We start from the raw sequence: 13090 nt of genomic DNA, 5'->3' as shown, positions 1-13090 counted from the left end.
AGAAGGCGTTTTCGGCGATTCTGAGCTCAATTTGGGATCATTTTCTTTTTTGGCGTTTTCTGGCCTTTAGAAGGCGTTTTCGGCGATTCTGAGCTCAATTTGTGATCACTTTCTTTTTTGGCGTTTTCTGGCCTTTAGAAGGCGTTTTCGGTGATTCTGAGCTCAATTTGGGATCATTTACTTTTTTTTGCGTTTTCTGGCCTTTAGAAGGCGTTTTCGGCGATTCTGAGCTCAACTTGGGATCATTTTCTTTTTTTTTGCGTTTTCTGGCCTTTAGAAGGCGTTTTCGGCGATTCTGAGCTCAATTTGTGATCACTTTCTTTTTTGGCGTTTTCTGGCCTTTAGAAGGCGTTTTCGGCGATTCTGAGCTCAATTTGTGATCACTTTCTTTTTTGGCGTTTTCTGGCCTTTAGAAGGCGTTTTCGGCGGTTCTGAGCTCAATTTGGTATCATTTACTTTTTTTTTGCGTTTTCTGGCCTTTAGAAGGCGTTTTCGGCGATTCTGAGCTCAATTTGGGATCATTTTCTTTTTTGGCGTATTCTGGCCTTAAGAAGGCGTTTTTGGCGATTCTGAGCTCAATTTGGGATCATTTTCTTTTTTGGCGTTTTCTGGCCTTTAGAAGGCGTTTTCGGTAATTCTGAGCTCAATTTGTGATCACTTTCTTTTTTGGCGTTTTCTGGCCTTTAGAAGGCGTTTTTGGCGATTCTGAGCTCAATTTGGGATCATTTTCTTTTTTGGCGTTTTCTGGCCTTTAGAAGGCGTTTTCGGCGATTCTGAGCTCAATTTGGGATCATTTTCTTTTTTGGCGTTTTCTGGCCTTTAGAAGGCGTTTTCGGCGATTCTGAGCTCAATTTGTGATCACTTTCTTTTTTGGCGTTTTCTGGCCTTTAGAAGGCGTTTTCGGCGATTCTGAGCTCAATTTGGGATCATTTACTTTTTTTTTGCGTTTTCTGGCCTTTAGAAGGCGTTTTCGGCGATTCTGAGCCTAATTTGGGATCATTCCCTTTTTTGGCGTATTCTGGCCTTAAGAAGGCGTTTTTAGCGATTCTGAGCTCAATTTGGGATCATTTTCTTTTTTGGCGTTTTCTGGCCTTTAGAAGGCGTTTTCGGCGATTCTGAGCTCAACTTGGGATCATTTTCTTTTTTTTTGCGTTTTCTGGCCTTTAGAAGGCGTTTTCGGCGATTCTGAGCTCAATTTGTGATCACTTTCTTTTTTGGCGTTTTCTGGCCTTTAGAAGACGTTTTCGGTGATTCTGAGCTCAATTTGGTATCATTTACTTTTTTTTGCGTTTTCTGGCCTTTAGAAGGCGTTTTCGGCGATTCTGAGCTCAATTTGTGATCACTTTCTTTTTTGGCGTTTTCTGGCCTTTAGAAGGCGTTTTCGGCGATTCTGAGCTCAATTTGGGATCATTTTCTTTTTTGGCGTTTTCTGGCCTTTAGAAGGCGTTTTCGGCGATTCTGAGCTCAATTTGTGATCACTTTCTTTTTTGGCGTTTTCTGGCCTTTAGAAGGCGTTTTCGGCGATTCTGAGCTCAATTTGGGATCATTTACTTTTTTTTTGCGTTTTCTGGCCTTTAGAAGGCGTTTTCGGCGATTCTGAGCCTAATTTGGGATCATTCCCTTTTTTGGCGTATTCTGGCCTTAAGAAGGCGTTTTTAGCGATTCTGAGCTCAATTTGGGATCATTTTCTTTTTTGGCGTTTTCTGGCCTTTAGAAGGCGTTTTCGGCGATTCTGAGCTCAACTTGGGATCATTTTCTTTTTTTTGCGTTTTCTGGCCTTTAGAAGGCGTTTTCGGCGATTCTGAGCTCAATTTGTGATCACCTTCTTTTTTGGCGTTTTCTGGCCTTTAGAAGGCGTTTTCGGCGATTCTGAGCTCAATTTGTGATCACTTTCTTTTTTGGCGTTTTCTGGCCTTTAGAAGGCGTTTTCGGCGGTTCTGAGCTCAATTTGGGATCATTTTCTTTTTTGGCGTTTTCTGGCCTTTAGAAGGCGTTTTCGGCGATTCTGAGCCTAATTTGGGATCATTCCCTTTTTTGGCGTATTCTGGCCTTTAGAAGGCGTTTTTGGCGATTCTGAGCTCAATTTGGGATCATTTTCTTTTTTGGCGTTTTCTGGCCTTTAGAAGGCGTTTTCGGCGATTCTGAGCCTAATTTGGGATCATTCCCTTTTTTGGCGTATTCTGGCCTTTAGAAGGCGTTTTTGGCGATTCTGAGCTCAATTTGGGATCATTTTCTTTTTTGGCGTATTCTGGCCTTTAGAAGGCGTTTTCGGCGATTCTGAGCTCAATTTGGGATCATTTTCTTTTTTTTGCGTTTTCTGGCCTTTAGAAGGCGTTTTCGGCGATTCTGAGCTCAATTTGTGATCACTTTCTTTTTTGGCGTTTTCTGGCCTTTAGAAGGCGTTTTCGGCGATTCTGAGCTCAATTTGTGATCATTTTCTTTTTTGGCGTTTTCTGGCCTTTAGAAGGCGTTTTAGGCGATTCTGAGCTCAATTTGGGATCATTTTCTTTTTTGGCGTTTTCTGGCCTTTAGAAGGCGTTTTCGGCGATTCTGAGCTCAATTTGTGATCACTTTCTTTATTGGCGTTTTCTGGCCTTTAGAAGACGTTTTCGGCGATTCTGAGCTCAATTTGGTATCATTTACTTTTTTTTTTGCGTTTTCTGGCCTTTAGAAGGCGTTTTCGGCGATTCTGAGCTCAATTTGGGATCATTTTCTTTTTTGGCGTATTCTGGCCTTTAGAAGGCGTTTTTGGCGATTCTGAGCTCAATTTGGGATCATTTTCTTTTTTGGCGTTTTCTGGCCTTTAGAAGGCGTTTTCGGTAATTCTGAGCTCAATTTGTGATCACTTTCTTTTTTGGCGTTTTCTGGCCTTTAGAAGGCGTTTTTGGCGATTCTGAGCTCAATTTGGGATCATTTTCTTTTTTGGCGTTTTCTGGCCTTTAGAAGGCGTTTTCGGCGATTCTGAGCTCAATTTGGGATCATTTTCTTTTTTGGCGTTTTCTGGCCTTTAGAAGGCGTTTTCGGCGATTCTGAGCTCAATTTGGGATCATTTTCTTTTTTGGCGTTTTCTGGCCTTTAGAAGGCGTTTTCGGCGATTCTGAGCTCAATTTGTGATCACTTTCTTTTTTGGCGTTTTCTGGCCTTTAGAAGGCGTTTTCGGCGATTCTGAGCTCAATTTGGGATCATTTACTTATTTTTGCGTTTTCTGGCCTTTAGAAGGCGTTTTCGGCGATTCTGAGCTCAATTTGTTCATTTTCTTTTTTGGCGTTTTCTGGCCTTTAGAAGGCGTTTTCGGCGATTCTGAGCTCAATTTGGGATCATTTTCTTTTTTCTGCGTTTTCTGGCCTTTAGAAGGCTTTTTCGGCGATTCTGAGCTCAATTTGGGATCATTTTCTTTTTTTTGCGTTTTCTGGCCTTTAGAAGGCGTTTTCGGCGATTTTGAGCTCAATTTGTGATCACTTTCTTTTTTGGCGTTTTCTGGCCTTTAGAAGGCGTTTTCGGCGATTCTGAGCTCAATTTGTGATCACTTTCTTTTTTGGCGTTTTCTGGCCTTTAGAAGGCGTTTTCGGCGGTTCTGAGCTCAATTTGTGATCACTTTCTTTTTTGGCGTTTTCTGGCCTTTAGAAGGCGTTTTCGGCGGTTCTGAGCTCAATTTGGGATCATTTTCTTTTTTGGCGTTTTCTGGCCTTTAGAAGGCGTTTTCGGCGATTCTGAGCCTAATTTGGGATCATTCCCTTTTTTGGCGTATTCTGGCCTTTAGAAGGCGTTTTTGGCGATTCTGAGCTCAATTTGGGATCATTTTCTTTTTTGGCGTTTTCTGGCCTTTAGAAGGCGTTTTCGGCGATTCTGAGCTCAATTTGGGATCATTTTCTTTTTTGGCGTTTTCTGGCCTTTAGAAGGCGTTTTCGGCGATTCTGAGCTCAATTTGGGATCATTTTCTTTTTTGGCGTTTTCTGGCCTTTAGAAGGCGTTTTCGGCGATTCTGAGCTCAATTTGTGATCACTTTCTTTTTTGGCGTTTTCTGGCCTTTAGAAGGTGTTTTCGGCGATTCTGAGCTCAACTTGGGATCATTTACTTTTTTTTGCGTTTTCTGGCCTTTAGAAGGCGTTTTCGGCGATTCTGAGCTCAACTTGGGATCATTTTCTTTTTTTTTTGCGTTTTCTGGCCTTTAGAAGGCGTTTTCGGCGATTCTGAGCTCAATTTGTGATCACTTTCTTTTTTGGCGTTTTCTGGCCTTTAGAAGGCGTTTTCGGCGATTCTGAGCTCAATTTGGGATCATTTTCTTTTTTGGCGTTTTCTGGCCTTTAGAAGGCGTTTTCGGCGATTCTGAGCTCAATTTGGGATCACTTTCTTTTTTGGCGTTTTCTGGCCTTTAGAAGGCGTTTTCGGCGATTCTGAGCTCAATTTGGGATCATTTTCTTTTTTGGCATTTTCTGGCCTTTAGAAGGCGTTTTCGGCGATTCTGAGCTCAATTTGGGATCATTTTCTTTTTTTCCACAAGGCTCCCATTTAGGCTCTTTGCTCTTCATTTTATTTGTCAGTGACGTTACCCTTGTGTTGAATCGTCTCAAAGTATTGATATATGCCGATGACATGAAACTGTACATGGAAAAAAAACACAAATCAGACATCCAACAATTCCAACAAGAGGTTGACATTTTCTACATTTGGTGTAAAAAAAGTCTTCTTGATCACAACGTGAAAAAATGCAATATTATATCCTACTCAACGAAAAGAAATCCTGAACATGCCAGTTGCACTCTTGGACATCAAGTTATAGAAAGGTGTTATCAAATTAGAGATTTGGGAGTAATTATGGATTCTAAGTTAACATTCATTGATCACTACAATACGATCATCAATAGAGCCAACAGTATGCTGAGTTTTATAAAAAGATTCAGTTATCATTTCGTAGACCCGTACACTATAAAAACTCTCTTTGTTACATATGTTAGATCTATTTTAGAATACTGTAGTGTTGTTTGGTCGCCTTATCAAGACGTCCATTCCGATTGAATCGAAACCGTACAAAAACAGTTTTTGTTATATGCACTAAGAAAACTAGGTTGGAATTCATTTCCTCTCCCTTGTTATGAACCGCGTTGCATGCTTATTAATATAGAAACGCTTGAAAAAAGAAGAGAAATTGCTTCGGTAACTCTTGTCAACGATTTAGTTTCACAACGCATAAGTTCGGAAAATTTGCTTGTAAAACTCAACTTTTATGCTCCTACACGCTCATTAGGAACGCGAAAAATTTTTGTATTAAATTCTTATAGAACAGAATATGCCATGGCCGGGCCAGTTAATAGTATGATGAGTCTTTTCAATAAATATTGTGAAGTTATTGATTTAACGATGTCACGAAATGCTCTTAGAAAAATATTGAACACTAGAATTACATAACTATATTTGTGATGTTAACAATAGTTTTCAAGATGTAGTCTACTATGATTGATGGAAATAAATAAATAAATAACAAATCGAAAAATCTTTTTCCACAAAATGAAGATCCACTGCTATATAACAGGTAACACGGCCAGTCGATTCTGTCAAGTGACGTTTAGTTGGGAAAAAGGCATGTTCGGAAGATCGTCGTAAATTGATTTGCAATTTTTGTGAGCGTCTGATTTCGAACGAAAATGCACTTTGCAAGAGAGCAAAGTTCGAGCAGAAACGCCTGGTCGGTCGGTGAAATCATATCGTGAGCTGGGCAATTAATATCAGATTGATCCGAAACAGTGAAGAAGTATCTGCATGAAATGGGTTTAAAACTTAGAATATAAGTGCAATAATATAATAGGTTTATTCCGAAAGGATACAATCCTCAAAATGTGCCACAGCTACATTCTATTGAAAATTTTCTGAGCAAATTTGAAGCGAATGGTCTACCATAAAAATTACAGAGAAAAAAATGCGATTGTTTGATAGAAAAATCAAGAAGGAGCTCAAAACAATTAAAACATCCGGTGTCGACTTCAGGAGTTAAGAATAGTGAACGTCTTTCTATTAAAAGGGTTAGATTCCTCGGGTTATCTTAACCGGTGTGCAAAGGTCCTTTTCGCATTCGAAAGGCTTAAACACACAAGGGACAACCTCTGAAATCTAGCGTTCGGATTTAGAAAGATCTGTGCGAGTTCGTATTTGCTAGTGGTATAATTTTATTTGGTAGCAAATCGGGTTTATATACAAAAATTTACAAATTGTAATCTTACGAACTATGCCTACGTATGGAAGAGAAAATGAGAGAGAAGATTCTCCGAATCTTCGTAAGGGAACAAATAAGAACGCGACAGAATTTCCATTCGCCTAGTCAGGTCAAATTTGCCTTCCCCTAATCCGGTACCTGAACGGGAAAAAGGTTTCGAACGTTATCGGCTTTCTTTACACGCGCCTACGACAACATTCATTCAGGTAGTTACAATGTTTTACAAAGCACCGGATTTGCATTCCCTATTTCCCTACTTAAGATGATAATGCGTACGCAGACGCGCCGGCTGATAATAGGACTTATCGCCCTTTTCTTTGAGCATTGTCCGGCCATAATTCACATAGTCATTGACGCTGGCTAAACCTAACAGACTGAGAAAATAGACCGCTTACGATCAGTGCACTCGCACGGATCTAGATATTCTATACCTGCTTCTAATCTAGCACCCGCACGAAGGGTCGGTCGGGGATTATCTATGTAGCAATCTCCTCTATGAAGGGAACCTATTGCGATTATTAAATCTATTCTAATTCCTTTTATAAGAACAATATTAAATGAGTTGCTGAATGACTATATTGTCAAGTTCTAAATAATGCGTTTGCTACATCCGGAATTCAGGAAGCTATAAAGCAAGTACCCAAGAGTATCAGAAAGTCAGCGCGATGTGGAGCTGAGTTTTTCCTATGAGGTTTGTTAATGAGTAACATTAATTGAATAAACTAACAAGCATAGAAAAATAATTTGCGCAAGATTTTTAATTTGGAATTAAATTTTGTTCGGATTTTTTTTCCTCATACGTTATTGGCCGTTGTTGTGGTGCGTCTTCGCTACGAACTTAAGCTTTTAGCCCACGGTATGTTTAGTAGCTGTAAGGAACGAGAATGAGAGAGAGAGAGAGAGAGAGAGAGAGAGAGTGAGAGTGATAGTAAGAGACAGTGAGGGAGAGAGAAATGAAGAATGCAAGTGCAGGACAGAGATTAAATGAAAAAATAAAGTGAGTCGTATGAAATATCTTGATGATAGAAGACAGTTTATTGAATCATCTAAAAGAAGCAAATTAATATATTCAACGGTTGGATGGATTGGTCACGACAGACACGACAGTAGCAATGTTTTTTTTTATTTTCTAAAAAAACATTGAAGCAGAGTATTTTAGATCCTACAATCATCCTACACATGCAATGTTGCTTGAAAATAATTAGAAGCGCTGAAAATGCTAAACTGTTGCGTTTTGTACAGTTCTCCCCTACCAATAACTGACACTTTAAAAAGTGACTTCACCAAGAGTTTTTACTAACGACCCGTTGACTTGCGAACTCGTGTCAACCAGTTTGGGTACTTCCTCTCGCGATTAAGGCGTGATCCCACACATTTCTACCGGCGTTTGCTGGGAAGAAATCTTCCGGTCTTTGTTAGGGTTGGATCTAGTCCAGTTCGTTTGGCCTTTAATCATACAAATTAGTGTCTATATTCAATAAACTCGTCACTTGTACGTTACTAATGCTCCTATTCCTTTTTTCCTCTTTCAGATGCAAACGCTAAGCGCTCGCGACCTGAACAACACTCTCCGATCCGAGGTGCCCATCATCTTTTTCAATCGGGTTCCGAAGGTGGGAAGTCAAACCTTTATGGAACTGTTGCGTCGGTTGGCAATTCGCAATGACTACACCTTCCATCGAGACGTGGTACAGCGGCTGGAAGTGATTCGCCTAACACCCGACCGCCAACAGGAGCTTGCCGAAATGGTTACCGACCTACCGATGCCCTCGGTATACGTCAAGCACGTCTGCTATACCAACTTCACCCGTTTTGGACTACCGATGCCCATCTACGTGAACATGGTTCGAGACCCCGTTGAACGTATCATCAGTTGGTATTACTACGTTCGTGCTCCCTGGTACTTTGTCGAACGAAAGCAGGCATTTCCCGATCTTCCGCTACCCGATCCACGTTGGCTGAAGAAAGATTTCGAAACTTGTGTTCTACAGGGTGATCCAGAGTGTACATATGCTCAAGGAGCTATCCATGAGGGCATCGGAGATCACCGGCGTCAAACTTTGTTCTTCTGTGGCCATGATGAACTGTGCCTGTACGAAACCTGTGTTGTGTTCTCTGGTTAAAATAAATATTAAAACCGTTCTTCTTTATTTCAGACCTTTCAACAGCCCCGGTGCTTTGGAGCGTGCGAAATATGCCGTCGAAAGCCAATACGCCGTTGTTGGTGTGTTGGAGGATTTGAACACCACACTGGCCGTGCTGGAGCGATACATTCCACGGTTTTTCGCCGGATCGTCGTCGGTGTACTTCAACGAAGTAAACCTGCTGCAGAAGATCAACAAAAATAACTTCAAGCCTCCGGTCAGCGAAGAAATCAAGGAAATGGTTCGACGGAACTTCACCCGGGAAATCGAATTCTACCAGTTTTGCAAGCAGCGACTGTACAAGCAGTACCTCGCGACGCAACTGCCGCGCAACTGAAGTTCCCTCCGCCCTGTGAAGGTCTCCTTTCTTCACTTAAAATACTCACTCTTGCTGGAGCCACTTACAGCATCAAGACTTCGAGTTTATCGGGAGGCTAGTGTCGAGTTTCATCACTGAACAATGTTTTCATTTCATCGCAGCGCAGAAAACTTATTTATATAAATCACACATATCACACGTGCACATATCAGCATTTCATGCTTGATTTTGTTTTTAATTAGCTGTGTCGCAACCATCATAGATGTAGGATGTTTTAAAAAGTGCAACCATACAAGCATAAAGTGAAAACTGACAAAAAGTAAAACTTTGAATGTGATAAGCAGTAACATACATGGAAAATTGTACATTTATAATTTGGCTTGAATAAACTGCTGGATGGAATCGGACTGCAAGCAAAAATATTGACATTAAAACGTTACAGAAGCAGAATCACATTTGACACCTAAGGTAGAACCATAGCCAGCATACTGTAGAATAGTACTAGCCATAGACGTACTGTACTGTAGAAAGTATTTAATAAAACTTAATTTATGATGTTAATTTTAATTTGTATTTGTTCCATAACTGAATGAAAACCTTACACTAGGCCACAAAAAAGAACTTGATTTCCCTATTCGACTCAATCTAATTATCTAATGCAAACGAAACTCACTACATGACGTGAACAACTATAAAACTGCAGTGATACACGAAAACTTTGGTATTCCGAAACAGCAAAACGTAGCAAATTTCTATTTATATTTGAGATAGACTACCAAAGACAGTGTTCGCATGTATCGTTAAAACAATAATAAATAATAAACTTTCAACATAAAATACCAAACTACAAAATAAAATAATACGCAAGCTTTTCTCTCAACATTGCTTTTCTAAGGGCAATGATTCCAGGTACTTTCGGGCACGACTAACGATTTCAGGCTCCGTAGATTTGCAGTACACCAAATACTGCTCGAAGAAGCCCTGATTGCGGAGATTGCTTCTGCAAAGCGGAAAAGAACGTTTTGAATAATAATTGTTTTGGGAATAAGCTAACATTCACTTACATAATACTGTCGACAATAGTGCGGTTTTCCACTAACCGACCCTGATCATCATAGAGGGGGACATTTCGTGGCGCCATCTCACTTGCATACGGGATTTTCTTGTGCAACTGGAAGAACTCATCCGTTGCGAATAGTTTGTTAAGGCTTTCAACCTGTTCATAAGGAAAGGGAGAAACGACTTAGTTGAAATGGTGTTCCATTTTAAACAATACTTACATCAATTGGTTGACTAGACACATGAACTACACGGTACTTTCGATGCTGATGGAATCGATCTAGCAATTGTTGTGCCGGCAGCAGCTTGACACTGTCGCTAATTTCAATCAGCTTCACGATACTATCATCCAAGTAGAGGTACACTTGTGGCGATTGGTGTGCTTCGGACATTTTCGCACTGAAGAAAAACGGCATTAGCATTATAGACAGTGAGAAACATTTTAATTTTAATTTGTACACTTACCCTTTTAATTTAAATCCACATTCTTCTGCCAATGTGAGCCCATCCATTATCCTGCAAACAAGATTTTGTTTAAATTCCCAATACACTTTCAACTCAAAGAATACAAGTAAACTTACATTCTTTGCAGCCCGAGCACGGTGCGATGTTGATAGCACTCGATGTGCAGAGTGGCTCGAGCCTCAAACAATTCGATCACAGCCGAATAATCGGCAGCTCGATAGGCGATATGAGTAACACCATCTCCGCCACGGATCACCCGGGCATTATCGAACAAACGCACGAAATCGGTGCTGATACGAACAACACCGTCCAAATAGAACAAATCTCTCAGCAGATAGTCCCACTTATCGACATCTAATTTGAACTTCTTGTTGTGGATGATCTCCGACAGAAACATGGTGTCCGGCGTTAAAAGCGTCCGAAGAGCCTCCTGATTGCCTGTTATCAAGGCACAGATCAACTGTTCGGCGTAGTAATGCTCGTACGCTTCCTGCGACAGTTGTATGTTATTAGCGGCAAACAGTTGACAAGCCATATCACATGACGACTTTTCGTGCTGCAAAGTAGATGCGATTCAATATTTGCATGAAGAACAAACTAATTACACTACCGTCCAATCTTTATCGCTTCCATTGTGCACGAAATCCTCCCACATGTGCGAGAAGGGACCATGACCAACGTCGTGTAAAAGTGCTGCTAACTGTAAAGAAACTGTACTTATAAGTTGGAATGAAAGATTATTGATAACCATTACCATCACGCATTTTCGATGTATATCACTGATCTGAACACCAGAATTTTTCTCCAATATCTTCAGTAGCTTTCCAGCCAAAAAGCACACTCTAGAACATGAAACAATGTAGATTATTATTCTAAGTACATTTAAATGCCCCACAGTTGGACTTACCCCAAACAGTGCTCAAAACGCGTGTGAGTACTGCAAGGAAATACGTTTGAACTGACACCAAGCTGCTTCAGATTACGAAGTCTTTGAAACTGTGGCGTGTCAACTATTTCACGAACGTATCCCGGATAAGTTACCTTGCCATGGATGGCATCATGAATGGTCCAGTAGTGGGTGGACTCCGTGTTACAGATGTCAGGTTTGTTCATTGTGCTGCTTAGAAAGAAAAATAACCTAATCAGACAGACTAATCACGTAGCAATTTCTTTGTGATTTTCTACACAGCTTTAGTTATAATCGCAAACATGTTACCATAGTGAAATATAATAAATAAAATACAACGGTGGAACTACATATAAACAAAAGTATAAGTACCAACGAATACTGTAAATAAAATGCATCACACGAAAGCACGTCGAGTCGACTCTACCAGCGTGCTTCATGCGCTCCCCATCGACGTCGCGCATTTTACCCACACACTTGTACGCGCCCAGCTGATGATGCACGAGATGCATATTCAACCGACGTCGTTTTCCAACACAAGACAAGCGCGGTGCTAGCAAACGGACCGCGCATAGCACTGAGTAATAATGCTACAAAGCAACAAGAAATGTTTCTCATCATAAATAAATAAAACAAAGTCTGTTGTGAACCACAAAAAGAAAACCCAGCCGTGGTTAAAACTTGATAGTGACATAAGTAGTTTCTTCCAAACGCACTGACCTTCGCATTCTTGTTTGAATATACTTATTGAATAAGAAGTGATTGATATCTAAATACATAGAGATATGTACAAAAGAACCTATTGTTCTGCCAAACACTAAAAAAAACAACTTATCTCTCTAAACAAACCTGGCTTTTGACTGTTGTTAAAACGGAACAATTTCAGAGCTCAACAATTTCCAAATTTGCACTTAGCAACCGAGAACCACTGGTTTCACTATACGAGCACACTTCAATCAACAAACTCCGAAGCTGATCAATAACGGAACTGAACTGACTCTCATGATCGCACAAGAAAGCGTGGATCACTCTCTTCCGTGTGCAATCAATGCTCGAACAACAGCATAGAATTATGAAACGACGATCAGAACAAAATGCAATAGGAAAATAAAGCCCACCTTGGATTATCTTTATGTTGCAACCGAAGTTTTCTTATTGGAATTTTTGGGTCCCGCACCGCTGACATTTCGAACAAAAGCTCGATGACAGTGGCCTGATCGGCCAAAGTGCAATTTGCTACACTCGAAATTCAAACTACTCAAACAAACGCATAAACCAAATATGATTCGTTTCATTTTTTTTTAACTTAATTCGCGTTGAGGGTGGACTGATACAGTTCGGGCTCCTGGGGTGACATAGCGCATTTCGCTTCGAGTAACTCGAATCGAGAAGAATCAAACTCGTTTCGAGGTGGAGTTGGTATTGCGTATTATTTTCGACACCCCAATTTTATTGTAGTTTATTTCGAGCAAACATTGACTCGAAAATAAATGTCAGATTTGTCTAGGGGCTGGACAACTTTACTTTCATGAAAAATATTGCGGTAATTTACGATATCGGTTGATAAATTTTGATTTTTATCGTTCATCCGACACATTGACATCACACCGACGCCGAACAATGCAACGATGAATACTTTATAATATCCCGCCATATATCAAGAGTGTCTTGCCTCTAGAATGTTTTCCTACGATTCTTGTAGTGATGAAAATGGTTTTAGGGATATACAAAAGCGCAAATGCAAAAGAAATTTTTTTCATGGTTTCGTCAACATTTCAAGATAAGGCGGGGAGCACTCAAATCTATTTTAAAGACAATATTTTCCTCCAAACTGCACTAGTACAATTCCTGCTCCGTGAAAGTTAACCCCTACTTTGAAGCTACTCGCTAGTGGATCCTAACAAATTAATGTTTTTCCGCTTCACAGATTTTTAGTGAAATTATTTATGTTTCAGTCAACAAACTTAGGTACACTCGACCATTTTTTA

At 40.2% G+C, this 13090-nt stretch overlaps 2 protein-coding genes across 4 annotated transcripts in view; one reads left to right on the top strand and one right to left on the bottom strand.

Annotated features, from left to right (window-relative positions):
• LOC129721270 (heparan sulfate 2-O-sulfotransferase pipe) overlaps window positions 1-9238 on the top strand; it is a 555985-nt gene extending 546747 nt beyond the window's left edge. The window contains exons 5-6 of the mRNA XM_055673632.1: window positions 7741-8300; window positions 8365-9238. Of these exons, the coding sequence (XP_055529607.1) occupies window positions 7741-8300; window positions 8365-8689 (885 nt within the window). The 3' untranslated portion in view covers window positions 8690-9238. The remainder of the gene's footprint in view (window positions 1-7740; window positions 8301-8364) is intronic.
• LOC129721269 (deoxynucleoside triphosphate triphosphohydrolase SAMHD1) lies at window positions 9220-12285 on the bottom strand. 3 transcript variants are annotated; one of them, XM_055673630.1, is made up of 9 exons: window positions 12221-12285; window positions 11103-11312; window positions 10950-11037; window positions 10806-10895; window positions 10312-10751; window positions 10196-10246; window positions 9952-10129; window positions 9736-9887; window positions 9220-9671 (listed from the first exon to the last, which is right to left on the bottom strand). In XM_055673630.1, the coding sequence occupies exons 2-9, from the start codon at window positions 11306-11308 to the stop codon at window positions 9548-9550; spliced, it is 1329 nt and encodes a 442-aa protein (XP_055529605.1). In that variant the 5' UTR covers window positions 11309-11312; window positions 12221-12285; the 3' UTR covers window positions 9220-9547. The 3 variants fall into 3 exon arrangements, with proteins under 3 accessions (XP_055529605.1, XP_055529604.1, XP_055529603.1); XM_055673629.1 differs by having other exon boundaries at window positions 11952-12282; XM_055673628.1 differs by lacking the exon at window positions 12221-12285 and adding an exon at window positions 11475-11581 and having other exon boundaries at window positions 11103-11315.
• Between the last annotated feature and the right edge of the window lie 805 nt (window positions 12286-13090).

The sequence above is a fragment of the Wyeomyia smithii genome, chromosome 2, assembly GCF_029784165.1.
Source record: "Wyeomyia smithii strain HCP4-BCI-WySm-NY-G18 chromosome 2, ASM2978416v1, whole genome shotgun sequence".
NCBI lineage: Eukaryota > Metazoa > Arthropoda > Insecta > Diptera > Culicidae > Wyeomyia > Wyeomyia smithii.
Note: the sequence above shows the minus strand (reverse complement) of the source record. Positions and strands in the feature narration are given on the sequence as shown.

Excerpts from the sequence above, each read along its gene's own strand:
- LOC129721269 (XM_055673628.1), bottom strand. The coding sequence starts at position 11,566 with ATGCGCGACGTCGATGGGGAGCGCATGAAGCACGCTGGTAGAGTCGAC. Across the intron at positions 10,752-10,805 it reads GAAGCGATAAAGATTGGACG|CACGAAAAGTCGTCATGTGA; the intron begins GTAGTGTAATTA and ends TCTACTTTGCAG. Across the intron at positions 10,130-10,195 it reads TGTGGATTTAAATTAAAAGG|TGCGAAAATGTCCGAAGCAC; the intron begins GTAAGTGTACAA and ends GTTTTTCTTCAG.